Source organism: Diospyros lotus, chromosome 1 (genome assembly GCF_014633365.1).
Source record: "Diospyros lotus cultivar Yz01 chromosome 1, ASM1463336v1, whole genome shotgun sequence".
In the NCBI taxonomy this organism is placed as follows: Eukaryota; Viridiplantae; Streptophyta; class Magnoliopsida; order Ericales; family Ebenaceae; genus Diospyros; species Diospyros lotus.
The window spans coordinates 39,459,597-39,486,303 of record NC_068338.1 but is presented as its reverse complement, the minus strand read 5'-3'; the positions used below and the strand labels follow the sequence as shown (position 1 = coordinate 39,486,303).

The window sequence follows — 26,707 nt, the reverse complement described above, 5'->3', positions numbered from 1 at the left end:
TCTGTAAGTTCACCTCGCACGGGTACCCTTGTGAACAGGTGAGGAGGATGGGATTTAAACAAAATTCTTGCCCGGTATGAGGCGGGGACTGGAACTGAAATGAAAACCCTAACCCAAACACTTAATTTCCATCCTTTTAAGTCAGGTAGCCAGGGGCCTTCGGTCGAGTAAAATAAGGCTACCCTTCATTGGAGAGCTTAAATTGGTGTGCAGCGGACACAATTACATCATATGTAACATATGTCGGGACAATATACGTATGGAAATTTGCTAGGGCAAATATGAATATGCATCAGTGGTGAATGTGATATATGCTACATTGACAACTAGGCTTTGTGTGGGAGAGAATTAGTAACCGAAATGGGTAGAACAGAACAGAGTGTAAAATATTTTCTTTGGGGTGCACAACACAAGATAGTTGCATGTGGAAAAATATGGGTATTAAGTAGTAATCCTGGCACTGGCTTTGAATATTTAGTGAAAGCAGATACAGGTTTGAACATAAAATTGAGAGAAGCAATCTAGTGTTTCCCCGAGAATCAAAACCCTCATCATTGGCTGATAAACAAGAATTTGCATCAACAATCACCCTTGAGCTAGAACATTTAAAAACCAGGTTCTAATCCTTGCCAAAATCAGCATTGTAATGAGCGCTTGATTCAAGTTTCTTTGCTTCATTCAGCTTTCGGACAGCCTGAAACAGAAATAAAAGTGCCAAGAATATCCTAACTGAGACAATGATTAAACTTTAAACCATACGCATAGAAACACTGGCCATTCATGGAGTACTTAAGTTTAGTTTTTTGTTTCCGAGCCATGCCTGAAGCTTAATTTGTTCCAAAGAAAAAGACAACAAATTATCAAACATACGAAAATGAAAATTTTAAAAATCTTATACAGGCATTGCACCAGAATAATGTGATAGCAACATTTGTTAAATCAGAACCCACTATGATGAGTTTTTTTTGCTTCTCATTGAGTGAATAAAAAATTTCCAGGTCATTTTGGTACTGTCTTATGTTTAAAAATTCTAGTCCCGTAGTATTACCTTGTAACGTATTTTCATCAAATAGCTATTTTGATGATTCCATTTAAGTGCAGAAGATGACAGCTCCATCTTTACAAACCGAATTTATCAGATACCAGTCTGATAAACCATTACAAATATCCACTCTTTTCAACATGAAAATAAAAACCATATTTCTCATGAATTTTTTCATTTATTTTTGTCAGATTATTTAAGTGTTTGAAACACTGCAAGAACAGAAAAGGTCAAGGAAAGCATGGACAGAGCTGATTATAAGACATGACACGTGGAGGACATGGATAGACCTAAGCAATTAAATATTTCTCATCTAAAACTTCTGCCAATGTATTTTATATGCCGCAAACGTCGAGGAGTGATTTAAATGTGAAAACAATAATACTTTTGTGATTACCTTTAGAAGAAAGTAGAAGCGATTCTTTGGTATAGCTTTAATCAACCAAAAACAACAACGAATCAAGCCTTAATATCATTGTGTGGGTCGGCCACAAGAATACTAGCTCGCCAGTCATTTATATCTATGGCCATATCTCTGTAATGGCTTTATAACTCATATCTAAATCAACCAAACAAGACAATGGCAACCTAACTAGAGATTATGGGGTCAAGCTTTTGAGGTAGAAAGTTCAGAACAGCCATAAAATTACATGACCCTGATTAGTGAAAGAGGTAACTACGTAACCATGCATTTCCATCTATATAACTCCAAATCAGATGGTGTACAGTTACTACAGTGCACAAATTTTACCTTCATGAAATCTTCATGGATGACATAATCTCGTTCTGCACGGATTGCGGACATACCAGCCTCAGTGCAAACATTACGAAGATCAGCCCCATTAAATCCCTGAAAAGATGCAACTGAGTAAACATTTTCCAAAGAATGTGAATCACGTGATAGTAAATAATATGGCACCAATTTGAATAGCTAGCCCACCTCTGCAAGCTTAACAACTGCCTCATAATCAATTTCCCCATGCTTGGCAATTCCAGCAGCATGGATTTTGAGAATTTCCATTCTGGATTGTTCATTAGGCAATGGAATCTCAATTTTCCTGTCAAGCCGCCCAGGACGAAGGAGTGCAGGGTCCAGAACATCAGGTCTATTTGTTGCCATAATCATTTTCACCTGGGACACAATACACAATAAATCTCAACAGTCTGCAGATACATTACCATCCATATTGATACAAATTTATGAGCTGCAATGTGAATACAGTAAATAATAACCAGACTAACAGAGGTACTTGCTACATAGTGAATTTAACATATCGATTTAGCATAGAAAAACAATATAACACCTTCCCAAGCTGGTCAAATCCATCCAGCTGGTTTAGCAACTCCATGAGGGTTCTTTGAATTTCTCGATCAGCACTTGTTCCTTCACTGAACCGTCGTCCGCCAATGGCATCAATTTCATCCATAAAAATGATGCATGGCTAAAGAAGTTAAAAAAAAAATGAGAAAAAACTCACTGTTGGTGTATCAAGACTTTGCTGAGTATGATATAAAGTCAACAATTTTTAGGTAGTCCTCTTACCTGGTGATCTCGGGCATAATTAAACATTTCCCTAATCAATCTTGCACTCTCACCTATGTACTTGTCAATTATGGCACTCGATACAACCTGTGTATTACCAGTTGTACAGGTAATGTGAATAGTAAATTGAAATGAATGGCATGTTAACAAGCCTACGAAAGATATATGAAAAAGTGTCTTCACCTTTAGGAAGTTGGCATCTATATTGCTGGCTATGGCCCTAGCTAATAATGTCTTCCCAGTTCCAGGAGGCCCATAGAGAAGAACACCCTAGCACAAATAAATTTTATCCACTATGTTAAGTCATATTAACTATTGTTAATAGCTGAATCCACATATGATGACCATGGCACAAAATTAACAAATTTATGAGTCACACGAATCCAACAAAATTACCTTCGGAGGTTTGATGCCAACCCTTAGGAAAAGCTCAGGATTCATAAGAGGCAATTCTATAGATTCCCTAAGTTCCCGGATCTGATCAGACAGACCCCCAACTGCCGAATAGCTAACATTACCAGGATCTTCATGGAGCATATTGTACACAACTGGATCAACCTTCAAAGAAAGTGAACCAAAATAAATCAAAACAATAATGACAAGCAAATATGCATAATCAATGAGTTCATGACAGTCAATTAAAATATGATCCTTTCAAGCCAGATCAAAGAAACCACTAACTTCACGGGGAAGTGCACGCATGATAGTAAGAGTTGTCATATCAAGAACCACTCTAGTGCCTGCAGTCAATTTTTCCTTGTCCACTTTACTGCGGCAGCCAACAACATACCTCGGACCACTGCTTGCTTTAACAATCACTGGGATACAGATAATCATAAATTAGTTCCATGAATGTACTTCAGTTTCCTTCAAAGCCTATGCAAAATGGATGTACAAAAGAGGCACAAAAGAAAAAAATCAGCACTTGGTAAGTGAATGAAGAAAGGAAACATGATATGGTCAAATAAGATTTTTTTTTTTGTTTTTATTTGTCCAAGTTGCAAATAGAAAATCAAAACATAAACGGCTAGCAAGAGGAAATCAACTTACCCAAACAGGTTTAAAGTACAGGTAACTATTAACTTGACACATATTAAATGTGCTCCCCTTCTATACTAAGGTCTTGTTTGGGTTATGTTTTCAAGGGAGAGGAATGAAAGAGAAACTGATTGCAGCAAAGGGTAGAGAATTCATAAATAGATAGCTTAAATAACAATAATTTTCATGTTCAAAGTACATGAGTTAAACAGACATTCAGAAAGAATACTTACAGCGTTCATTGTCAAGAGGCCTAAGTACTTCACCTATGATCTGTCCAACACTCTGAAGAGACTTCAAATCATCTTCGGTTTTAGCATATTCCTTTTTTGTAGCCCGTAAATTATCTCTCACTGTGTAAGTTCCAATTTCAACATATTTAGTGGTAGTCATGGCATGCACGTGAAAAATTAATTAATTGCCAATGCAACAACAACAATCCCAAGCCTTAACCTTACTAGGTGGGAATTGATAATAATTATACAAAAATGTTCCTCACATTGACAAGTGACAACAGAACAAAACACTATATTCATCCAAAAAGAAATTTATACATTGAGATTAAACAAGCAAGAACAGGACACATAAATGTTGCACTTAGGACTTAACAATCTTAATTGGTTACAAGATAAAACTGAAAACAGAACAGGAAACATAACCACAATAGTCTAAATTTTAACAAAATGGCTAATTTATCAGCGTGCAGCCTATGACTTCTGCTGGAGTATCTAGTGTTAGTGACTACGAAAGCTTCGGGCAAAAGGAGCCATTTACTGCCTCAACTGATGCATTACACAAAAATCATATCTGGTCAATCCAAGTAATTACAAAGAAAATAAGGATGCTAAGTGAATGAAAGCATACATCTACTAAAATCACCATGGTTACAGATTTGAACTTCACGGTGAAAAAACAAAGCTTGACCTCCTGACTAACCAAGGGTAAGAGATAGACACAGAAAGCACAATGCACTACTAAAGTTTTGGGCTTCAGAGTTTCTCAATTTAAAAATTATAGAAAATAAAAAACATATAAAATCCATGCAGTTACTTATTCTGTAGTCAATTTTCAAGTTACATTTTAAATTTGCTACCTGAGTCTAGTTTATGTAAATGGAGGACGTGGATGTTTGTATGATTGACACGGTTTCTCTCGCACTAACAAATTAAATCCTCCACCCAACAGCGCCTGTACAACCATTATTTCCAATTCAGGATCCAATATTTCAATTATTCTTTCGCCCTAAGAAACTAACCCTTCCAGGAATGGCCATACCGGAGCTATTACTCCAACTTTGGTCTCCCTTTCAATGCAGTGGATACACTGAAGCTACATCAAAGCCTAATGCTTTCTGTTTGCCTCACTCCTAGATTATGCTTTCACTCTTCTCAATCCCAAATCTTCTCCGTAATCAAACAGATGAAACTAACACGCATACACGAGAAAGCGTAAATGTTAACTACTAAGAAATTCTAGAAGCCCTAGAAACTCAAAAATTCAGATCGAGATGAAAATTTTGAAAAAAGCATGCGGAATGCAACCAGAAACTAGGGTTCACGGAGGAGTAAATCTGACCTCCTCGGACTCTGGACTCCTGCTCCTTGTGCTGGAGAAGCTTTCTGCGGTAATCGGCCACCGCAGTCCTGCGGCGAACAGCGTCTTCGGGCTCGCTCGTCATTGGTGTCTCCGCCGGCGACAGAATGATCTCCCGATGATATTTTTCCCGAATCCAGCAATAAAACGGGGCTTCTCAACTTGCAGATCAAGCAAGAGGCAACAGATTATATACATACATATATATATATATATCGACCGCTTAATCTGCCTTTTTTTTTTTTTTTTTTTTGGTTTGCGGGGGGGGGGGGGGGGGGGGGTTCATGGGTAAGCAGCAAGCTCCATCAAGAAAATGGGTAAACGGATACTTATTCACTTATTTATAGTGGGAAGTTTTTTGTTGATATATTGACTGACACCATATTTGTGTTACATCACAAATCGAAATTGTGTAATCATTTCTCTCTCTTTTATTTTTATTTGTTTTTGACAAAGGAAGGTATTAAAAATCAAAATATACCAATTAGGTATTTGTTTTTGTTACACCGATTGGTTTGGTATTTATTTTTGTTTTTTTAGCTTTTTGGTGTTTTTGCTTTGTTTCATTTATTTTATTTTTTTATGGTTTCGTGGTCCAGTCCTTCAAAGAGGTTGAAGCAATCCTAATAGACGTAGACATGCTATTTTTTTTAAAGAAAAAATATGAAAGGCCAAGCCTATCAACACCATATTTCTTTTATAAGAATAAATTGTTAAATTCTTTAAAATATATTAGATGATATAGGCGTTACTTTTTCTTATATATAAAAATCAAAATATACTTATATTGAGGAAAATAAAGATATGAATATTTTGAAAAATCAAGATAAGAGATTTCAATATGATTTTTTCAAAAATAGTCAGATAAACTTAACAAATATGTTAGAAAGAATAGAAATCTGAAATGCATCATATATCTTGACTTTTTCACTTCATATCTTAATTAACAAATGCCCTATGACTAGGATCAGCCCTGAGGGTAGGTAATCAAGTTAGTTGTTTTGGGCCCTCACCAAGATTGATCCTGGCCTTATTGGTATGGGCCCATCTCATATTATATATATATATAATATTAAATATTATTAGAGACATGAGATGATAGGGGTTATATAAAATTTTGCTTAGGTCTAATTTCTTAGACATGGATAATGTTTAATTTGATTAAGGATATAATAATGTTTCCCATTTTATTTTATTTTATGCTGTAATTTCTGGACGAGAAGAAAGCAATTGCAAGCGACGACAAAAGGAAGGAAAATTTGACCGTTTCAAATTAAGAGAAGACATGTCAAGTCTGGAGAGGGAGGCATTGGCGTATGTCCGTTGAAGAATACTAAGAATAGAGAGCGGTAAGAGCAAACAGATCAAATCTAAACAAAGACGGTTCCCTCCCTCTTCACAATCAGGTCGGTGAAACCCAAGAATGGATTCTGGTTTGTCATCTTCTTCCCTTCCCATATAACCAAAAACACACACCCTATGTAGCAAACCAGCTCAATAAGATTCAAATAGCTAGCTAGCTAGCTATCTAGAGCATTTTAATTATTATATATATTTTGCAATCATTCATTGATTGATTTCTTAATTTCTTTCTCATCTCTTCTCTATCGAGAAGGGCTGGGATTCTATATATACATATACATCATATATATATATATATATGGTTATGAAACCCGGGGGCATGACCCAAACCAGCACGATCCATTCTACCAATTCATCACCTCCTTCATTGTCGTCGTCAATGGCGCCAACGAATATATTTATTATTATTCTCCTTGTTTTCTTTCTATTCGTTTCATTCATCACCGACCCAGCCGCAGGCGACTCGTCCGTCTTCAAGCCGCATGACAGCATCTTGATTAGCTGCGGCTCCGACAAGCCAACCACCCATTCCGACGGCCGGAGCTTCCTGTCCGATGAAGAGTCCCTCAAGTACTTCTCGTCGGACGGCCGAGACATTCTTGTCAGCTTGCCATCGGCCGAGAACGTGCCCTCGCCGATTTATCTCTCGGCTAGGATTTTTATCGAGGAAGCCATCTACACCTTCCGGCTCGCTGACTCCGGTTGGCACTGGATCCGGCTCCATTTCTTTCCGTTGTCGAATCCACAGTTCAATCTCCAGAACGCCAAGTTTTCGGTGAGCACCGATTCCCTAGTGCTTCTCCACGAGTTCACCATCGGCAACAACACCGGCTGCTTCTTTAAGGAGTACCTCGTGAACATGAAGACCGAGCGCTTATCAATCAAGTTCAAGCCGGTAACCGGCGCCCCGGCGTTCATCAACGCGTTGGAAGTCGTTTCTGCGCCGGACATCCTCATCAATGACAACTCCACTACTCTCTCCGATCATAAACCGTTCACTGGCTTGCCTACCCAGTCCTTCCAAACCGTCTACCGGCTCAACGTCGGCGGCCCGGAGCTCAGCTCCAAGAACGACTCGCTGAGTCGGACCTGGATGTCCGACAGCCGTTTCCTAAAACATAAAGAACTAGCCAAGAGTGTGACGGTCAATCCTTTTGTCATCAAATACCCCCCGGGCAACTCCCGGTTCATCGCCCCGCAAACGGTTTATGCGTCGGCGGTATCAATGGTCGATGCCGGCGTCCGAGATCCTAACTTCAATATCACGTGGAATATGGACGTTGATCCGTCGTTCCAATACATGCTCCGCATGCATTTTTGCGATATAATCAGCGAAGTCCTTGACGATCTCTACTTCAACGTCTACATCAACGGCATCACAGCCAGTTCTGGCATGGATTTATCCAGCATGGTTGAGGATTTGACGACAGCTTACTTCATCGATTTTGTGGTTGATTCTGATGTCGTATCTTCCCAGCTTACAGTAGAGATCGGGGCATATAAACTTACCACCAGCGCAAAGAATGCCATTCTGAACGGTTTAGAAGTTTTCAAGATGAACAATTCGGTAGGCAGTTTGGACGGGGAGTTCGGGGTAAATGGAAACACGGCTGGGAGTATCAACAAAGCAGTGGTGGCGGCGGTGGGATTCGCGATGATGTTCGGAGCGTTCATCGGATTGGGGGCCATGGTTTTTAGATGGCGACGGAGGCCGCAAGATTGGCGCAAGAGGAACAGTTTTTCTTCCTGGTTGTTGCCTCTTCACGTGGGAGATGCAAGTTTCCTGAGTAGCAAGAATTCGTTGGGCTCTAGAAAGGGGCAATTCTACTCGTCGACAATGGGGTTAGGTCGGAGATTCTCCTTTGCAGAGCTTAGCGAGGCCACCAAGAACTGGGATTCCAATGAGGTGATCGGCATCGGAGGGTTTGGAAACGTCTATCTTGGATTGATCGACGACGACAAGAGAGTGGCGGTCAAGCGAGGAAATCCACAATCGGAGCAAGGCATTAATGAGTTCCAGACCGAGATTCAGATGCTGTCGAAGCTTCGGCACCGACATTTAGTGTCACTTATAGGGTACTGCGACGAGAACTCGGAAATGATTCTGGTTTACGAGTTCATGTCCAATGGGCCTCTCAGAGACCATCTTTACGGCAAGAATTTACCTCCATTGTCATGGAAACAAAGGCTAGAAATCTCGATCGGCGCTGCCCGAGGGCTACATTATCTCCACACAGGAACATCGCAGGGCATCATACACCGCGACGTTAAGACGACCAACATCTTGCTGGACGACAATTTTGTGGCGAAAATGGCAGATTTCGGGCTGTCGAAAGCAGCTTCGACAACAGAACAAACTCACGTGAGCACCGCCGTGAAGGGAAGCTTTGGGTACCTGGATCCAGAATACTACCGAAAGCAACAGCTAACGGAGAAATCCGATGTTTATTCCTTTGGGGTGGTGTTGTTTGAGGTTCTGTGCGCAAGGCCGGCCATCAACCCCTCATTGCCCAGGGAGCAGGTTAATTAATATATATATATATATATTGTTGTCAGTTATCTTAGTTAATTATTAAGCTATATATTTTAGTTAGCTAGAATTCATCACAAAAGAATATTGATATTGGTTCATTGTAATTAATAGGCATTTACAGTTGAAACTGCTACGTACGTACGCAGGTGAACTTGGCGGAGTGGGCGATGCAGTGGAAGCGGAAGGGGCTGCTGGAGAAGATCGTGGACCCGCACCTCGCCGGCTCCATCGACGCCGAGTCCATGAAGAAGTTTGCCGAGGCGGCTGAGAAGTGCCTGGCTGAGTACGGCGTCGACCGGCCGTCCATGGGGGACGTGCTCTGGAACTTGGAGTACGCGCTGCAGCTTCAAGAGGCTTCCATGCAAAGCAGGGCTGACGATGCCAACGGTTCCTCCGCCTCTCTTCCTCCTCCTGCGCCGGCGCCCTCCACGCCAGAACTTCGGCCCATTCCCCCTCCGAGCGGGAACCCGGGTGAAGTTCAGGTCATCGGCGAGCATTCGGGAACGGCCATGTTTGCCCAATTCGCAGCGCTCAATGGGAGGTAAAAAAAAGATCAACTAAATTAATTACCGGCAAATTAAGAGCTTGGAAGTGATTCTCAGATCTGGCATGGCGGCTTGAGAGAGAGAGAGAGAGAGAGATGAGGTGATATCTACAGATACAGTAGGCAGAAATCAGTTGGGTTCTTGGCATTTCATCTACAAAAATTCGAAACCAATTATACAGAGTTGTCAGTGTTCCTAGATTGATTATTGATATTGAATCTTGTTCTTCTTGTGTTGTATTAAGAAGAGTACTCTGTACTTCCCGATCTATACATATATATATACATACATATAATATTTATGTATATATCTAACGTTGGGCTCCAAGGATTGTAATTCTTTTTTGGGTCTAAAAAATTGAAATTTCGAGTCGCTTCCAATTCTCTTAATCACATCACATCACATTACTTGTGACGCCATTTACATGCCTAAAAATGTTATCTTTGCTTTTCTATTTCATTTCTGCCCACTTCTCTCATGGGATTTTTTCTTTTTTTGATTTTCTCTTTGTATATTGAAATTATCTTAATTTAGGATGTAAAGGGACGTACTTGTTACATAATATAAGTGTAATTTTAATTTTACATAGAATTTTTTGTTTTGGTATATAAAAAATCATTATAAATCTTTATATTAAGAAGTATAAAAAATTTTAATTTTATAAGTTCATTCTTTCCGTTGGTCATTACTTAAAACATATATATTTTTGAATGGAAGAAAAAAAAAAAAAAAAAGAGATTGAGAAATGGATAAAATAAAGGGCAAATGTCAACACCACAAGGGGAGTTGGGTGTCACATTTGGATGTCGACCACCAATTAAAAGGAACAAATGTGTAGGCCCACATGGAGGGAGGAAGAAGAGATTCCCTCAAAAAGGTTAAAAAAATTAAAAAAAAAGAAAGGGGGGTTTTAGATTGAATGAACAAGAGTGAGTTGAGATAAGAATGTGGATATATATTGTTCTTCATTCATCTATAAATTTCAAATCAAAATTATGAAGATGGAGATAGGAGGAAACCTAAACCATTAATAAGGTGGGGATGGATGGATGGATGGATAGATGCAAGAAAATGTGCGTGAATCCATTTTTTTGGAGCTAAGAAAACAACCCAACCCAACCCCACTCACCCAATTTGCCCAAACCCCATTCCATTCCCAACCCTCTCGCATCTTTCTTCAATTTACCTCTATTCCTGTAGCCTGTAGCTCTTTCTCTTCTTCTCTTTTATATAAAGCCTTCACTCCCATAATCTCTTTCTCTTAATCAACATGATGGAGAGAGAAAACAATAGCAAGGAGATTTTCGACATGGGTACCCTCAAAGCTAGTCTTCTTCCACAAAAGTAAGCTTCTTCTCTTCAAGTTATAAATAAAAATAATTGAAGAATTAAAATTTATCGTACAATTAATTATTACAAATATTAAAATAAACAGTTGATATGTTGTTGTTGAGTCATATATATAGAAGAGGGTTGTCGAGATTCTACCCGGGCAAATCGAGATCGTTTACGTGCATGGAGGATGTGTGTTGCTTGGAAGATTTAAAGAAGCAAGAACGGCCGCAGAAGAAGATAAAGAAGAAGCAATCGGAGAGGCACCAGGTGCCACTGCCACCGCCACCCTTGCAGTGACGACGCGGCATGTCAGCCACCTCCCAGCGCGCTTCTCCTATTCTTGTGTGTGTGTGCGTGTGTGTGTGTGTGTGTGACTCTGATGCAAGGCTAGCTAGATCAAACTTACGTGATTTTCTTGTTTCACATAGCAGCCTACTTGTCCCGTCTATACATTTGACAAGTATTATCAATTACTGGATTAATTCCTCTTGCACCGGCAACCATATTTTCAAAGATCCAAACATAAAGCTTGCACGAAACAATTTCACTCGAAAGTTGGGTCTGGTGATAAGAAAAAGAAAACTATAGCCTATATAGCAGTCTTTTCCACGACAAGAATTCAAATATCCTTATGGGTCAACTCACGCAAATCAATTTTTTGTTTATTTATCGGATCACCTAATTTGTAAACTATTGAGCATGTCTAGTGAATTTACCCAATTCAGGCATATCCGAAAGTTGTGATCGATGCCATTAGAAAAATGTTTTTAACAATTTCAACTATGTTCATAAAACAATACGGGAGATAGTTAGGAAATTACATTTTAAGTAATCACCTATCTTCAAACTGCAAACGTCCAGAACGAGAATGGAATCCTGATAATTAAAACTTTCATCCCCACCAGACCAGAATTCTAGTAAGTCGAGACACAGATACAAATTTGTTCCTAAGCTTCCAAAAGTCAAAAGTAAAATGGGGAATAAGATTACATACATCTACTACTAAAGCCAAAAAAGTATGGAGCATTAAGGCAAGGCCTAACAATGACGACCTACTAAAGCTGGCTGCATCAAAAGAATTAATCACCATTTCCCTATAATGGTACAAAATTAGAATGCCATAAGCCCAACCCAGTCAATAGCACTACTGCTGCTGCTGCAACCTCTTCTTCTCGCTGCCATCTGAATTGCCATCAGGAATCATGACAAGGTCATCCTCATCTTCGTCGTCAAGTTCTTCCACTTTCTTCTTCTTACTTGTCTCGTTGACAACACGAGAAGGCTCTGAAGTGGCAGCATCAGACATCTCAGATAGCTTTCTTTTCTTTCCTATATTGAGATTCCATTTTTCTGAGGAAATTATTTCTAGATCATCATCATCCTCAGCCTCCAGAGGAACTGCTCGAGAAGCATTTGATGTGCTCGCACCATTGCCGGCAGAAGTGTTATTGTCCTTTTCTTTTGCAGTAGGTTGCGCCCATCCAGACAGAACCATCCCATCCGGTTCCTTCTCCTCATCAAATTCCTCTCTAAAAGAAATAAAATATAAATAAGACTTCTTAGTGATGAGTGGCGAAGGTGTAATACAATTTCGACCAAAGTAATGTCTAGCATAAAATTGGAGGATATAGATTAAGACGGTAAGACATAAATTACAGCACAGGAGAATTCCCCAAGATTTCAACATAATATAGGAGAGCTCTCATTACCCAAGGGAGTGGTTTTGCTGCATTTACTTTAAAATGTGTATGATAGTGATAAACACACGAGTTAGAAGAAAAACTAAATTTCTTAGGAGCATATTTCTGTTTGACATAATGGAAAAATACAAAATAGCTATACACTTTTCCAAGTTAATTATGTACAAACACATTTCTTAATTGATAATTTATCCTTAATATTGTCATATCAAAATTCCAGCCCTACTAAGTTTCAGTTCAGTACACTTTTTGCATCTAAAAATTAACAAAACATAAACAAAGGGACAGAGCATATGGGTAACACAAATCAATTTAGTCCATCTAACAGAGGTCAAACATGGTATGCTACCATTTCAAAAATGAGGTACAAAAGCAGTATCAGATTATGAATAAAACCAAAAGTGCTATTAGAGCTCTTCTGTTACCAATTAGACATCCAATGAGATAAAATAGTCACCTTTATTGTTGGAAAAAACATTTCATGGTTGACAATTTATACTTCATATTTTGTCCCACTAATTTCCCAACTTTTGTTATCCCAAAAAAAAATTATAAAAAAATTAACTTTCTGTAAAGTTTCAGTTCATTATATTCAAACAGGGTAGTAGTCTTTTCTGAGACACTGCATACAGGACTGCAGAAGCAAATAAGTTTGGTAAACTTGTGAAAATATACCTATGCTTTATATTGATATTGCATGACAGTTCTTGCTGAAGATCCTCAACAGTGATAATTGTCCCACCAGTAATTGGAGAAGGCAACTCAGAAAGAACCTAAACAGGGGAAGAGCAAAGAAAGAACATATGCACAATGCAACTCAACAAACAGCAAACTGGGAAAAATGCGGGGTAATGACATTGCAAACATACCTTCTCTAGGTTTGCTGCATAGTTGGCTACCATATCTTCCTCAAGATCATCACCAACCTCATAAAGAAGGGCAGGCCCATGCATAATCAATGGAAAACTCATGCCTAGCGTAGCTTTAGCAATCTTTTCAACAAAATCCCTCAATTTTGACCGATGAGTATTAACCTCAAGCAACAAAGGTCTCTACTTCAAACATACAGCCCGGTAAGAATACAGTAGTGCACCAAAATTTGAAACATCAAAAAGTAAATCAAAATTCACAGAATAAGAAGAGACATGAATGCACCTCAGAACAAACATAACAGGACTTGTTTGGCTCAAATGGCTCCACTGGCATAAGAAGCATCTTTTGTGTTATATGTTCAAGGCAGTATGTCATCCTATACAAGGCTTTCAGATCTATCAGTGACAGTCAAAGGATGTTGATTAAACGTTGAGTTAATATCATAATTGATGTTTCTTGGCAGAAAAACCATTCCAATCTCCTCTACTTCAGTATATAGCTATAAAAGAAAAATGAGATTTAAAAACCAAGTAAATAATACAAACTGTTCAGGTAAATGAACAGGGTCCCACCTATAATTGTTCACATCATTCTGCAGCACCTTAACCGCTTCAATCACAATCAACCCAGCAACAATAGCATTAGTTGTTGCAATAGCATGAACAATATTACCAGCAATACCTTTAGCTTCAAAAAGACTACGCAAAGGAATCCCAAAAGAAGCTGCCCGAATGTTTGCAGCAGCAGTAACAAATTCTACTGCTAACTGATCATCCTTATCAAAAGTTAAGTTCCCTATCTCCTGTGTATGTATGTGAGAGAGAGAGAAAGAAAAGAGTTCAGTTTTTTAACCAGAATAGGAAATAACAAATAAATAAAAAGAAGCAAAAGACAAAATCTATTACAGTAAGAAACTTCTTAAAAAGTAAGGTGTAAGCATTTACAGAAAAAAAAAAAGTAGGGTGTAAGACCAGACCTTCTCTCTTTTCACAAAAAATAATTTCAGCGCCTCAAAGAATACTTTTGAATTTTCCCTTAGAGACCATATATCCTGTGGATTCTTCAACCCCAGAGAAGCCATTGCAGACACAGATGAGGAACCATCAGCCACAAAATTTGTACCCATATTCCCATTCTGTTGCATCGGTTCCCCACACAGGACATCTCTGCTGAATATTGGCTTTGGCCTGTTACGGTTTTTCCATGTCTCTTCATTTTTTAATGCTTCTTGAATGTTATAACCAAAAACATGATCATAAATTGTCCTCCCATACTCCTCAATCCCCTCATCCTTCTTACGTTCAAAAACATCTTCTACATGCTCTGATGAGCTAGCAGCATCATTAGAACGCACATTGAGATCGTTCTCCAGATTTTTGTCCCCAAAGAGCTTTGCAAAAAGTAGATCCTTTGCCCATACAATACAGTGAACAAACTGCAATATTGCCACAATGTTGTTAAAGTACGCAATTAAACAGAAGGGGGGAAATTTTAGAAATGTGAAAAAGCAATGAGGAGCTAATCTTGACAAGATATCCTTTACTCCAGCATCCACATTTTTAATAACTAAGAAACAAAACACAAATATCCTTGATTACTTTCACAATCAAAACACATACTGAAATCAAAAATCCAGAAAACATCTTCTGAGAACTGCTTTGGATGCCCTCATTTTGGCATACTTTATTCCTGAACCTCAATTCTAAAATAACTAACCTAGAAAAATGTCAATGTGCCATGTCTATTAATCATCAAACCATATGAGCAGTAACCAAACCATTCAAGTGAATAAAGAAAATTCTCATTCATAATGATGCGAAACTTCTAAAATTTCAATACCACCAACAGACACAAAACTTCACACAAGAAACTAGGGATTAATACCTTTGATGGAGTGCTTGTAATTGTGCAGACAGGATAAGTTTTTGGAGCTGGTTTTGGCTGGCATTCATAACATTCCGTTTTACCCTTGATGTGTACAGTTACCTGCTTCAATTAACCAGAACATGAATACTAAAATAGTAAAACTTAAAAAATTTATATTGACATGATCAGAATCAATCAGAGAAACAAAATAGGAAGTCAAGTCACATATTCGGAAATCTCAAAACTGCCAGCACCAATGACAATGGCAAGAGACCTTGTCATAAGCAGAAATTGAAATATCCCCATGAGTTGCATCAAGCATGCAAATGTTAAGTAGGAGTAGAAGTGCAAATGAGAAGCAACTGCTGTGTGATGTGAAAAGCAAGGAGATTTTCCTAAAATCCATTACTGATGTCTGATGGATCAAATAGGAGTTGGAGGAGGAGATGAACATCCAACTAGTCAGATATAGGTCTCAAAAACATAATGTGCTTCGTCAGGGGTGGAGATGTACCAAATTGAAATCTATTTTCCATTTGCTTTCCCATCTAAAGAGTGCGCCCAGAGAGTACTTCAGCAAAAAGGTGGAAGTTTGGTGACAGTGAGTCTTTCTCATCCAATGGCCATTTTACGGTGAGGCTATGGAGTAACTGGCTATCTCAGCTTTGCCTGGGTTAGAGTTATCAGTGTCCATATGTTATTATTGGATACAACGGTGAAGAAGTCCATAAGAGTGGCTTTCTTTATGTGCATAACTGAAATAGTAGGTTTTGACCATTGACAACTCAATTAAATGGAGGCGGGTTTGCATTAATCGGTGTGGCATACGTGACAGATATGGAGCACATACCATTCATCTTATTTATTGTCCGGTTGTTTGAGAATTATAGACATTCAATCGTGGAAAAGTTGGCGGTTCCAACTTCCAAGGTGTTTTCTCCAAATATGATAGATCTTATGCAGTCTATGGCTGGAGCTCCAACAAAGAAAGAAAGCAGAAAGGCTTGGACATTGGCAGCAATTATTTTGGCATCATTGATTTGGAGGAAGTAGAACAGGTGATCTTTTGTCAATCTATGGTTCATTTTGCATGCCAGGTTCAGGTGATAGTGACAAGGCATCAATCATTAGATTTTGTCAAGGCCCTTCAGTGGAAGCAAGTATTTTTGTTTTCTTTTGGCCTCCTTTTTTTTTATGACTCAACCCCCTTGGTGCTGTTTGACATGATAGAATCATCTTTACTCATCAAAATGCCTTTTAAGAATATTCTTCCTACTTTGTCCAATACAAGTACAAATAATAGTTAGTAAAGCAGTTCAGGTGTAGGTAGGTGGGTGGGTGGGTGTGTGTGTGAGAGAGAGAGAGAGAGATTTAATAATAACTTGATTAGACGTTTGGATTTTGCGTCAGTGATCCTTCTCAATAATCCATGACAACAATAAATCCATACTCCTACACTTCATGCATAAACCTCAAGTAATTATCTAGAAGGGCCCTTTAAAATCAGCTCACAATATTGCTAGTTCAAACAAGCATGCTTTTTTAGTCCATTGTTTATGGTTATTGCAAGTTCTTCCACTTTTATCAGAGAACCTGTGCATATTTCACTCAGAAGTTACCTATACGACCAAGAAATGTATGGAACATGCATGCAGAACATGATATAGAAGCATAACTACATCGTACCAAAACATATTTACTTGCCAAACAATTTTGAAGAGCATTACATCACCTGCCCTAAAAATCCAGTAGTCCCACTCTCAATCAACGGAACATCTGCTGCCAAGCAAAGACGGTTTACATGTCGCCTAGCATCTAAGTTGTCAAGTCCATTCAGAACAACATTGAATTGTTTAAAGAAGTCAACATTGAAGCCTGGATCTTTGACATTTGAGTGGTAAGGTGTAATATTTATGTGAGGCCTAAATTTTAATACAGCATCCCGAGCAACCTGGTCAACAAATCAATAAACAAACAAATAAGATACTAATATGAGACGGAACAGTGCACGCCAGCAAACAAGATTGAAATAGCTATATATCATTCACTTACTTTGGCCTTAGACTGCCCAACATGTGATTGTCGGAACAAGAATTGCCTGTTTAGGTTGCTCACTTCTATTGTGTCCATGTCAATCTACAAAAGAATATAAAGAACTGACAAAGGAAAAAAAGGAACTGCCACAACCTCTCCAAGTAAAAACAAATAATAACAGTGACAGCCAAGCCAAGGAAATTATAAAAAGGTAATAGCAATAATAACCATAACAAAGGGACAAACAATTATAAATACCAAACAAATAACCTGAATAGAAGCAAATCTAATAAGTAAACATGAAAACTTGTAAGAATACTATCGTCAAATTGATCTCAAATGACATCAAACTATTACTAAATACAAGCAGGGACTATTTGCATGTGCTTGCATCCAGCTTTCCTTACTTGTATGATTCATACTTGTACGGAAGTCTATAAAGCGCAGACACTCCCTAGGGACTGCTGTATTGGTGTCGCTGTGTTGTACACTCTGAAACGCTTCCAACACATGTGAACACACCCACGTGGCATGTCCGACACTTATCTAATTTTTTTTACAGGAGGACATGGGAGGGATGATTCTTTTGTTTTTCCACATTTTGATTGCATGACTGTTCAGTTTTCATACCCTTCACGCTTTTATTCTCTAGCTCTTTAAATATCGACTGGATTGTAAGGGACGAAGATAATTGGAATGTGAGTTGGTTGCAAATTAGATTAGAGTTATTTAAAATTTTGGCTTATGAATTTTAAATGCATATTTATGAGTTCGGAATATGGTTTTGATACTTTATTATTCCATTAAAATTATAAAAATTTATTTTATTAACTAATGGATTTCGGTAGTGTTGTGTCCTACTTTTCTGGAAAATGAAGTGGCCCGTGTCTGTGTACATGTTTGTTTCCGTGCTTCGTAGGTTGAAGTAAATTGAACAAAAGTAACACATAAATGAATCTTTTATGTAGATCAAAAGAAAGCAGTAACCAATTAATCAAAAATCATTGCCTAGTTGCCCAGGGAAGTGCCCAGATGCCAGCTAGTTGTTCAGGCAGGCATTCAAAATCATGGGCAGCTACACAATCATGGCTGTCTAGGCACAGCTTCTTAAGCAACTCCACAGCTTCTATCACCAAGGTTGTTGCCCAGGTGCCTGGACAGCCAGCTGAAACAATATTGAATGAGTTCCATAGAAGGTCAAAGAAAGTGCAAAAACAATAAAATACACGGGTAACTCAATGAGATAATGAAATAATCTAGGGCCTGGGGCACAAAAGAAAGTGCACAAAAAATAGTTAAAATCAGGAGGTGATAATTAGGAAAGCCAAGACCTAGTTCAAAAAGGACACCAGAAACATGCCCCTATATGAATTTATCAATCTGGTTGTAATTGGGCGCGGCCCAATTGCGCATTTTCAGGAATAGTAATAATAGTATACTTCAATTAGAGATCATGTGAGAGTGAAAAAACAGGACCCCTGTTTCCATTCCCGCTGCACTTTCTGTTCTGACCAGTGCCATTATCCTTACTTTGCATTTCAAGATACAAGAATTTGATTATCTTCTCAGCTTTACCTATCTCAAAAGAAGACCCTATATAAGAGGAATTAACACTTGCATCCATCTTTTTTATATGAAAACAAAAAATCCATTTTCTTTAGTAGATACAGATACAACTCTCTTGGAGTACATAGTGGTGCATATAAAAACATTGCAGATTGCTGCAATTACTTCCCCTAATGCCATAGCATAGTTGAAATTTAATAAAGCTCTCTACAGAAAATGCCTCTGGAGGTTTGCCAGTGACAGTGATATTCACTCTACGACAGTTGTTGCTTGTGAGTCCAATTCCTCTTGAGGGGATTGGTCCTCAAGGATAAGCTATTTACTCTTTGGTTGTGGGTGTGGAAAAGTATTTTGTCTTTTTTGTTCAATCTTTGTTTGCAAAATTGTCCTCGTTGTGGATTATGGAAATATGACCAAAATTTGGCTTGATAGCTAGTGTGGTCACTGACCTATAAGTGAAACATTTTCCACTCTCTTTAGTTGGCTGGCATCCAACAAGTTTGTTCTACTAAATATTTTATTAGATCTTCTGGAGTTGGTGTTTGTTCTCCCGTTTTCAAGAAAAACTTTCAGGATTGGGAGGTTACTCCAAAATGTCTCTTTTACGAGTTATCCATGATCATTCTACGACTACGCAGAGTGGGAATAGTAGAATACCTTCTGAGGTAACTTCTTACTTAGCTCATTCTATAAGGTTGTAGCTCTCCCTTCCCTTGGAGAACCATTTGGAGATTGAAGATTCCTCCAACTGCTCCTTTTGTCTAGACTGCTTCCTCACAAGACAACACAAGGAGGAAAGGCTGATGTTTTGGTCCAAAGGTGTTACTTGTGCAGTAAGATGGTGAGAATATCTTTCGAATTGCCAGACAGCTCACAATATTTTTATTTGTTTCACACTTATGAATCTATGGTAGTTAGTCAGTGATGCCAGCACCAACAAAGGAATTCTTGTTTTCTTGGAGCTGGGATTTCATGTCTATTTTGTTTTTGTAGTCCATTTGGAGATGGAGGAATAGCAGCTACTATGGCCTTAGAGGGGGTGTAGCATTGCATTTCTTACATCAGGGGCTTGTTATCCTTTCTCTTTTCTCTTTGCTGTGCTGATTTTGATCATTTCCTTGATGAGCTTTAATATTTATATTGGATTGTTTGTATGGGGCTTGGCTTTCCCCACTGTGTTTATAGCCTTTTGGCATTTGTTATCTATCACGTGTGTGTGTGTGCGTGTGTGTGTGTGTGTAGAGAGAGATCGAGAGAAAGAGATCAAGAGAGACGAAGAAGAATGCAGTGCTCCACATTCTATGTAAAGGAAATTGTCACGGACCAAGTCTTATTACAGCGATTTTGTTTTTCTCTTAGTAGCCATGACTCCTTTGTATTTCCTTGTATTTCCTTTTCTGTTATAGTTTCTGTAATTTCTTTCTTTTACTGCTGTATTTGGGAATCTTTCTGTTAGAGAATTAGTAAGAGAGAGAGAGAGAGAGCACATGCTGGGTGAGAATAGGACAAAAGAGACGGTTGCAACCGTTTGGGAGGTGATCTGCTGTGGCAGCATCACCCTAAGACCCTGTAAATACTCCCCGAGGCCTGGGGGAGATCATTAACGAATATCAAGAAGGATATCTATTTCTCTCTCAATTTCTCTCTTCTCTCTTCCCTTTGTTCTACTTCGTTCTCCCTATTCTTCTTCCTATTTTCCTACTGTGGACTACTGACTCACATCGAACCAGGAAGTCCACCATTGTCTCTGCTTGGCAGTGACAGAAATAAGGAGGAATGCATTTCTTGACAATTTGCATATTTTACGTACCTTTTACTGAATCCAAAGTCCAACAACACTTTCATCATTATTATCACTATTTGTGAATTCATATTCCTTTCAATTAGTTATGCATGATAAATATAAAGTATTTCACTTCCAAACAATCCTTTGCATAATCCTCTTACACTCCCCCTCCATTCAAAGTTATTTCAAGTTCATTGGTGTTCTTTCAAGCTAGACTTGCTATTCTATTACCAGTGGCAACTATGAAAAAACTTGGCCTGCTAAAAAGAAAAGCATACAATTATGAATATTCTTCAAATAATTTGACCAGGCAAGAATGTTAATTGAATTGAACGTGCCACAAGAAGAAATGCATGGGATATAAAAGAGAAACTTCACAAATAAGTATCTATACTGAACTTTAGTATTTCAATCCCATGCAGATGTTGCAATTAAGCACCCCACCAAAAGCAAAAACCATAAAACTAGTGTAGCTTGCAAAACATGACAAAAATACTAATGCCCAAAAGATGAAACCTATAATTTTAGTCACAAAGAGGAGTATAGCTTGAACAGTGCTGAAGCTACATCTAGATTCCCTAATTAAGAAGAGTGAGCATGCCAACAATTTCTTTTTGTCTATGTGGGAAGCTTTTCAAAGTGCATGCGTGTGTAATAAGTAGATCGGCGTAGCCCCCCGCCCCCCAAATTTTCCCACTAACAGAAATGGAATCTGACTCGCAACTTTTGCCATGTCAAGAGCAATTCTAAAACCCCTTTCATCCAGACCATAAAAACTTACAACTCCAGCTTTCAACCATGGAAACCTGAACCGACAGGCTCCCACTTGAGTGTCATAAATAGCTCCTAAGCCTTAAATAATAAATTCTTGTAAAACTCCTCACCCAGAACCCCCAAAAAGAAAACAGATGGACACCCCGGACTAAACCAGCGAGAAACCCTAAAACCCGAATCCAAACAGCAGATGGGATGATTAAAAATTCCCCTAATCATGAAAGTCCAAAACAAACAAACACGATAAGGAACCAAGGTATACTCACAATATGGATGTCCTCAAAGCCAGAAAGAGCCAAAGTCTTCAGGAGCTCACAGCCGATTCCACCAGCGCCCACCATAAGCACCTTCGCCCCCTGAAACAGAACAATTTTCCCTTAGTTATTACTTCAATTAGAGAAGTAAAACGCCACAAATACGAACATATATTACCTTGATTGCAGATAATTGTTGCTCGGAAGCCATGTGAGAGAGGGGGAGAAAGAGAGCACAGAAGTCAAAGAGAGAAGGCGAAGCAGCGGATATATATTATACACTATAGAAAGGGGTAAACGGTGAAGAAAAGGGTTTATTGGTTGTGCAGAATCGAACGCGAGCATGAGAAAAGAGAAGGGGAATCTTGATGGTCTCTTTTCTGCCCTATTTGCGTCATGGGAGAGGCGCCAAACCAGAAAACTCTCTCTCTCTCTGTGAAGCAGCGGAGCCGTAAAGAGTTGTTTGGTGGAGGCGTTGACAGAGATGAATTATTATTATCTCTTTTTATAAGTGAATTATAATTATTATTTTTTTTTTTTTATTCACTTGAGTGTCCGAATTTCGCTAGACTAATCTCTAGGGACCAGGTAACCTTTTACTTTGATACACTCTTCGAGTAAATCTAGATATGAACACAATCTATATACATTTAGGGTTAGATATTTAATACAGTTTATTCAGAATTTAAGGCTGTATTCCCTTTTGCTTTTCAATTTCTAATTTTTAATTTTAAATTTATTTTTAATTTTTTATTTTACTAGTTTATTTTTAGAAAATTAAAATGCGTTATTTTTATCATTTTAAAAAATTATTTCTCAAAACAAAAAATTAAAAAACATATTATTTTTGAAATTTTGTAAATAATTTTTTAATGATATCTTATTCAATAAATTTAATTATTTAGTAAATTATAAATATTTAGTGTTAATATATTGTTAAAAATATATATATTTTTTAAAGTTAATGAATTTTGTAATATTTTTTATATTATAATAATAAAATACGAATAAATAAATAAATAATGTGTTTTGTATTTAAAGTTTATTTTGGATAAAAACACTTAAAACAATATTTTTTAAAAAAATACATTTTTTTGTTGTTTTGAGTTTTCTTTACAATTTTTTTTATTTTCAAAAATATATTTTTAAAAATAACAAAAAAAATACATTTTCATTATTTTAAAAAATCAAAAAATAAAAATAACTTGAAAATAACCAAAGAAAACATAACCTAAACCTTTTAACAAATCTCTTAATATTTTATATAAAATTTCAAGTATTTTATAGTTGCACCATGCTCGTAGAGTTTATTATTTATTACTTTTATACCTACGAATATATGCGTAACGAATTAAACATAGAGACACACATAACCATATATATCAAATAAGATTCCATCTACAAAATAATGTTTATAGTCTACTAAATAAGATGCTTTAATAATTTGAAGCTTAAATTAATTCAAAGATCATTTCACTTTATTAATACTAATTGAGCTATCACACAGGATTACGAATTATTATTATTATTATTATCATTTGTTTTCGTTTATGCATGCCTCATTAGTCCCTTATTAGAACAAAAATACTGATTTGAAACTTGAATTAATTCAAAATTCATTCCACTTTAATTCTAGTAAAGCTACCACACAGTATATTTAAATTATTATTGTTGTTGTTTAGTTATATTATTAGGAATTATATGTTTACACCCTAAATTTCAAAACAAAATACATAATATCATAACAAACATATGTCGTGGTTACGGATAATTTTAAGAATAATTTTCGTCACTTTTCGTACTTTTTTTTGTTGGATTAATTTTACACATGACCTTACATTTTTTGTTAATTTCACACCAAAAAAAATTAATTTGATATTATAATTTTTAAGCATTATTATCAAACTTTTGGAAATCCAAAAATACCATGTTCTGTGAGTTTAACCTAAAAAGAAAGCTAGTAATTTTATGCACTATTTAATTTAATTACATTATAAGTAAATTTATAAATTTAATAAAAAAAAAGAGTTGAGGTGGGAAGGGCGGATCTCATCTGCCCCCCCCCCCCCCCCCCCCCTGCTGCCTCTCTTAAATAATAAATAAACAAATCCTTTATAGGGGTTAAATTAGTAATTGTATGATGGACAATGACGCTGTTGGAGACTTAACGTGCCTTGTTGGTATTTCTTTATAAGGCTTAAAATACCATACTGATGTTTCATATCCAAAATTTTCTTTTCTGACGCTAGCATTGTTTGAATAGAGTTTGTCGTTCTCAAAAGTATCATTTAATAATTTTAATGGTATTTTATAAGATTTTAATAAGAACACCATTACTTTAATTATTCACTCCTTAAATTTACATTACTTTAGTGATACACCATGTTAACTTTATAGGAGAATGTCTATAAATTAAGAGACTAATAAATCTCTAAATATCCAATTTCACCCACATTTAAATCTATTGGTAACTTACCATCTCACTAGTTATGTAACTCTAAACTTTATTAGGCCAATCATTCGTTTCTCTCAATTTGTAATTATATATAAATATTTTAAAAATACAAATATATAGTGTAAATTTAACGATATACATTTCTTTTCCACAAATGTATTTAAAAAGAAGAATTTAAGTTTCGTTCAACTTTAGAAAATATTTTATAGTTTCTAATTATAATTTTTATAATTAAATATGTTGTAATATTTTATTTTAAAATAATAATATTCATTTTTAGAAAACATATTTTTTATATATATTTCAATTTAAAGTATAAATTTTAAAAAAATATTTTTATTTTTTAAATTAAATATATTTTCTATAACTAAACAAGTCTTAAATTACAACGCCAACCGTCTCGGTTGACTAATTACAATTGTGTTGGGCCACCTTTTGTGGGAGTGGAACGACACTGACGCTGGTGTAATATTTTATAATTATTATGAGTAATAATTTAGTTAATCATTTTTTTTATATAGAACGAGAATCGTTCCATATCGACTATTCAACTTGCGAACAAGTGTTGTATATGCGAGTGTGCCCCTTTTCTTATAATTACAGTTGTCAATGGTGCATGTCCCTGCATAATTTGGTATCAAAACAAGGTTTGTCTCGTAGCACTCTATCCAAATGATTTGGTGTGATAATTTTCTTGGTCGGGGGAGTTTGTCAGTTGATTAACGTGAGAATTTCATTGTCAAGTTGACAACTTTTCTAGATAAAAGTGTCTAATCTAAAACAAAAATTGTCTCACGTCAACTATTCAACCTACAAATAGATGCCTTATATGTGGACATGCCCCTCTCATTGGTAATTATAGTTTTTAAGGGTACATACCCTACATTATTTACTTGTCAAACTTGATCACGTGTAACTTTTATTTCAAAATTGATAATTTTACCTAATTTGTCAATCCTTAGCTATCATATTTCCATTAAAGGATCAATGCTATTTGATCTATTTTTTATAAGGATAGAGATGAGATTGGTGTGCTCACGACCACTCTTAACATAAAAAATTACAAATATATTTTTATGATGAGAGAGCATTAAATAATGTAAAATACATATGCTTAACGTTTTTTTAATTTATCTTTTACTATAATAATGTATTCTGACACATTTACAACTCATTTATACTCTTCTTTTCCCCACCTCTCTTTATTTACTATTAGTCTTGTGTTTAATCTTATTGTACAAAACTTACTAAGTTTTCATCATAATTCCATCATCTATCTCAAATCAAATATACCTTTTATCACACAAATTCTAATCATTTTATCACAATTGTCTACAACATAGAGATATATCTAAATGATTATTTAGTTTTCATCACCTCATATATTTAGTTGAAAATTAACTCTACGTTTCAACTTGAAATTTGTGTGATTTTAACATCGTTTCAAACTAAACTTAAACTTATGCGTTATTTTTAATATTATTTCTTATTTGTTCATATATCATCTTTTGATGTTAAACTAAAGGTCATGTTGTTTGACCTCGTTTAATTTTGATTTTCAGATTGCATCATTTAATATTTAGGCACAATTTAACAATTCAGATTGCATCATCTAACAAAGGTACATATATATTCCATTGCACATTTCACATCCAAATAGACATGTCCACTCACTCGAATAGTTTCAAGTGTCCAATCGCGAAAGGTCAAATTGTTTGACTTATTCCTAAGTGTCCAATTATAAAAAGTTATATTAATTAACCCAGTTTAATCTTGATATTCATATCCCATCATTTCATATATTGGCGCAACATGGCAGTCCATATTGCATTATTTGGTGAAGGTACATATATCTTCCCCTTGCACATCTCACATTTAAATAAATATGTTCATTCACTCGAATGGTTCCAAGCATCCAATTGTAAAATATCATGTTGTTTGACATACTTTAATTTTAATCTTCAGATCACATCATTTAATATTTGGACGCGACTTGACGGTCCATATTGCATTCTCTGGCGAATGTATGCATCTCTTCCATTGCATATTTCATGTTTAAATAGACATGTCTACTCACCGGCACCCCCACATGAATAGTCTCGTCCAGTTTTTGAAAATTTTTCAATTCACATATTTAAGATCCATTAATTCCAACAAATTATATCCGAGAAATTTAGTATTATATAATTATTTATTTAATTTATAAGTCTACAAAATATATTTAAAATAATTATTTATAAAAAAATGATATTTGGAGACTTTAATGTAACATTTAATATAACACTCTCGTATGTGTATATTTTGTTATGTGTTTAATGAATATAAGTGTTTGTATACACTAATTACACATAATATTATTCTTGTGAATGGGTTAAATTAATTAAAAAATACATAATTCTGAGGATATA

The 26,707-nt window shown here is 36.4% G+C and overlaps 3 protein-coding genes across 4 annotated transcripts; 1 reads left to right on the top strand and 2 right to left on the bottom strand.

Annotated features, from left to right (window-relative positions):
- Positions 1 to 367: 367 nt before the first annotated feature.
- On the bottom strand, positions 368 to 5,433 carry LOC127800063 (26S proteasome regulatory subunit S10B homolog B). The gene is made up of 10 exons (XM_052334470.1): positions 5,199 to 5,433; positions 3,857 to 3,976; positions 3,267 to 3,403; positions 2,982 to 3,143; positions 2,769 to 2,855; positions 2,586 to 2,672; positions 2,347 to 2,484; positions 1,983 to 2,174; positions 1,794 to 1,892; positions 368 to 694 (listed from the first exon to the last, which is right to left on the bottom strand). Exons 1-10 carry the CDS (start codon positions 5,299 to 5,301, stop codon positions 620 to 622), a joined length of 1,200 nt encoding a protein of 399 aa, XP_052190430.1. The 5' UTR covers positions 5,302 to 5,433; the 3' UTR covers positions 368 to 619.
- A 1,464-nt stretch (positions 5,434 to 6,897) lies between these two features.
- LOC127793597 (probable receptor-like protein kinase At4g39110) lies at positions 6,898 to 10,146 on the top strand. Its single transcript, XM_052324385.1, has 2 exons — positions 6,898 to 9,099; positions 9,258 to 10,146. The coding sequence occupies exons 1-2, from the start codon at positions 6,898 to 6,900 to the stop codon at positions 9,654 to 9,656; spliced, it is 2,601 nt and encodes an 866-aa protein (XP_052180345.1). The 3' UTR covers positions 9,657 to 10,146.
- A 1,705-nt stretch (positions 10,147 to 11,851) lies between these two features.
- On the bottom strand, positions 11,852 to 22,311 carry LOC127809528 (SUMO-activating enzyme subunit 2). 2 transcript variants are annotated; one of them, XM_052348397.1, is made up of 12 exons: positions 22,023 to 22,311; positions 21,857 to 21,946; positions 18,473 to 18,629; positions 17,483 to 17,566; positions 17,163 to 17,381; positions 15,449 to 15,550; positions 14,541 to 14,999; positions 14,137 to 14,366; positions 13,847 to 13,940; positions 13,561 to 13,743; positions 13,367 to 13,464; positions 11,852 to 12,520 (listed from the first exon to the last, which is right to left on the bottom strand). In XM_052348397.1, exons 4-12 carry the CDS (start codon positions 17,558 to 17,560, stop codon positions 12,136 to 12,138), a joined length of 1,848 nt encoding a protein of 615 aa, XP_052204357.1. In that variant the 5' UTR covers positions 17,561 to 17,566; positions 18,473 to 18,629; positions 21,857 to 21,946; positions 22,023 to 22,311; the 3' UTR covers positions 11,852 to 12,135. The 2 variants fall into 2 exon arrangements, with proteins under 2 accessions (XP_052204357.1, XP_052204350.1); XM_052348390.1 differs by lacking the exon at positions 18,473 to 18,629.
- Positions 22,312 to 26,707: the final 4,396 nt, after the last annotated feature.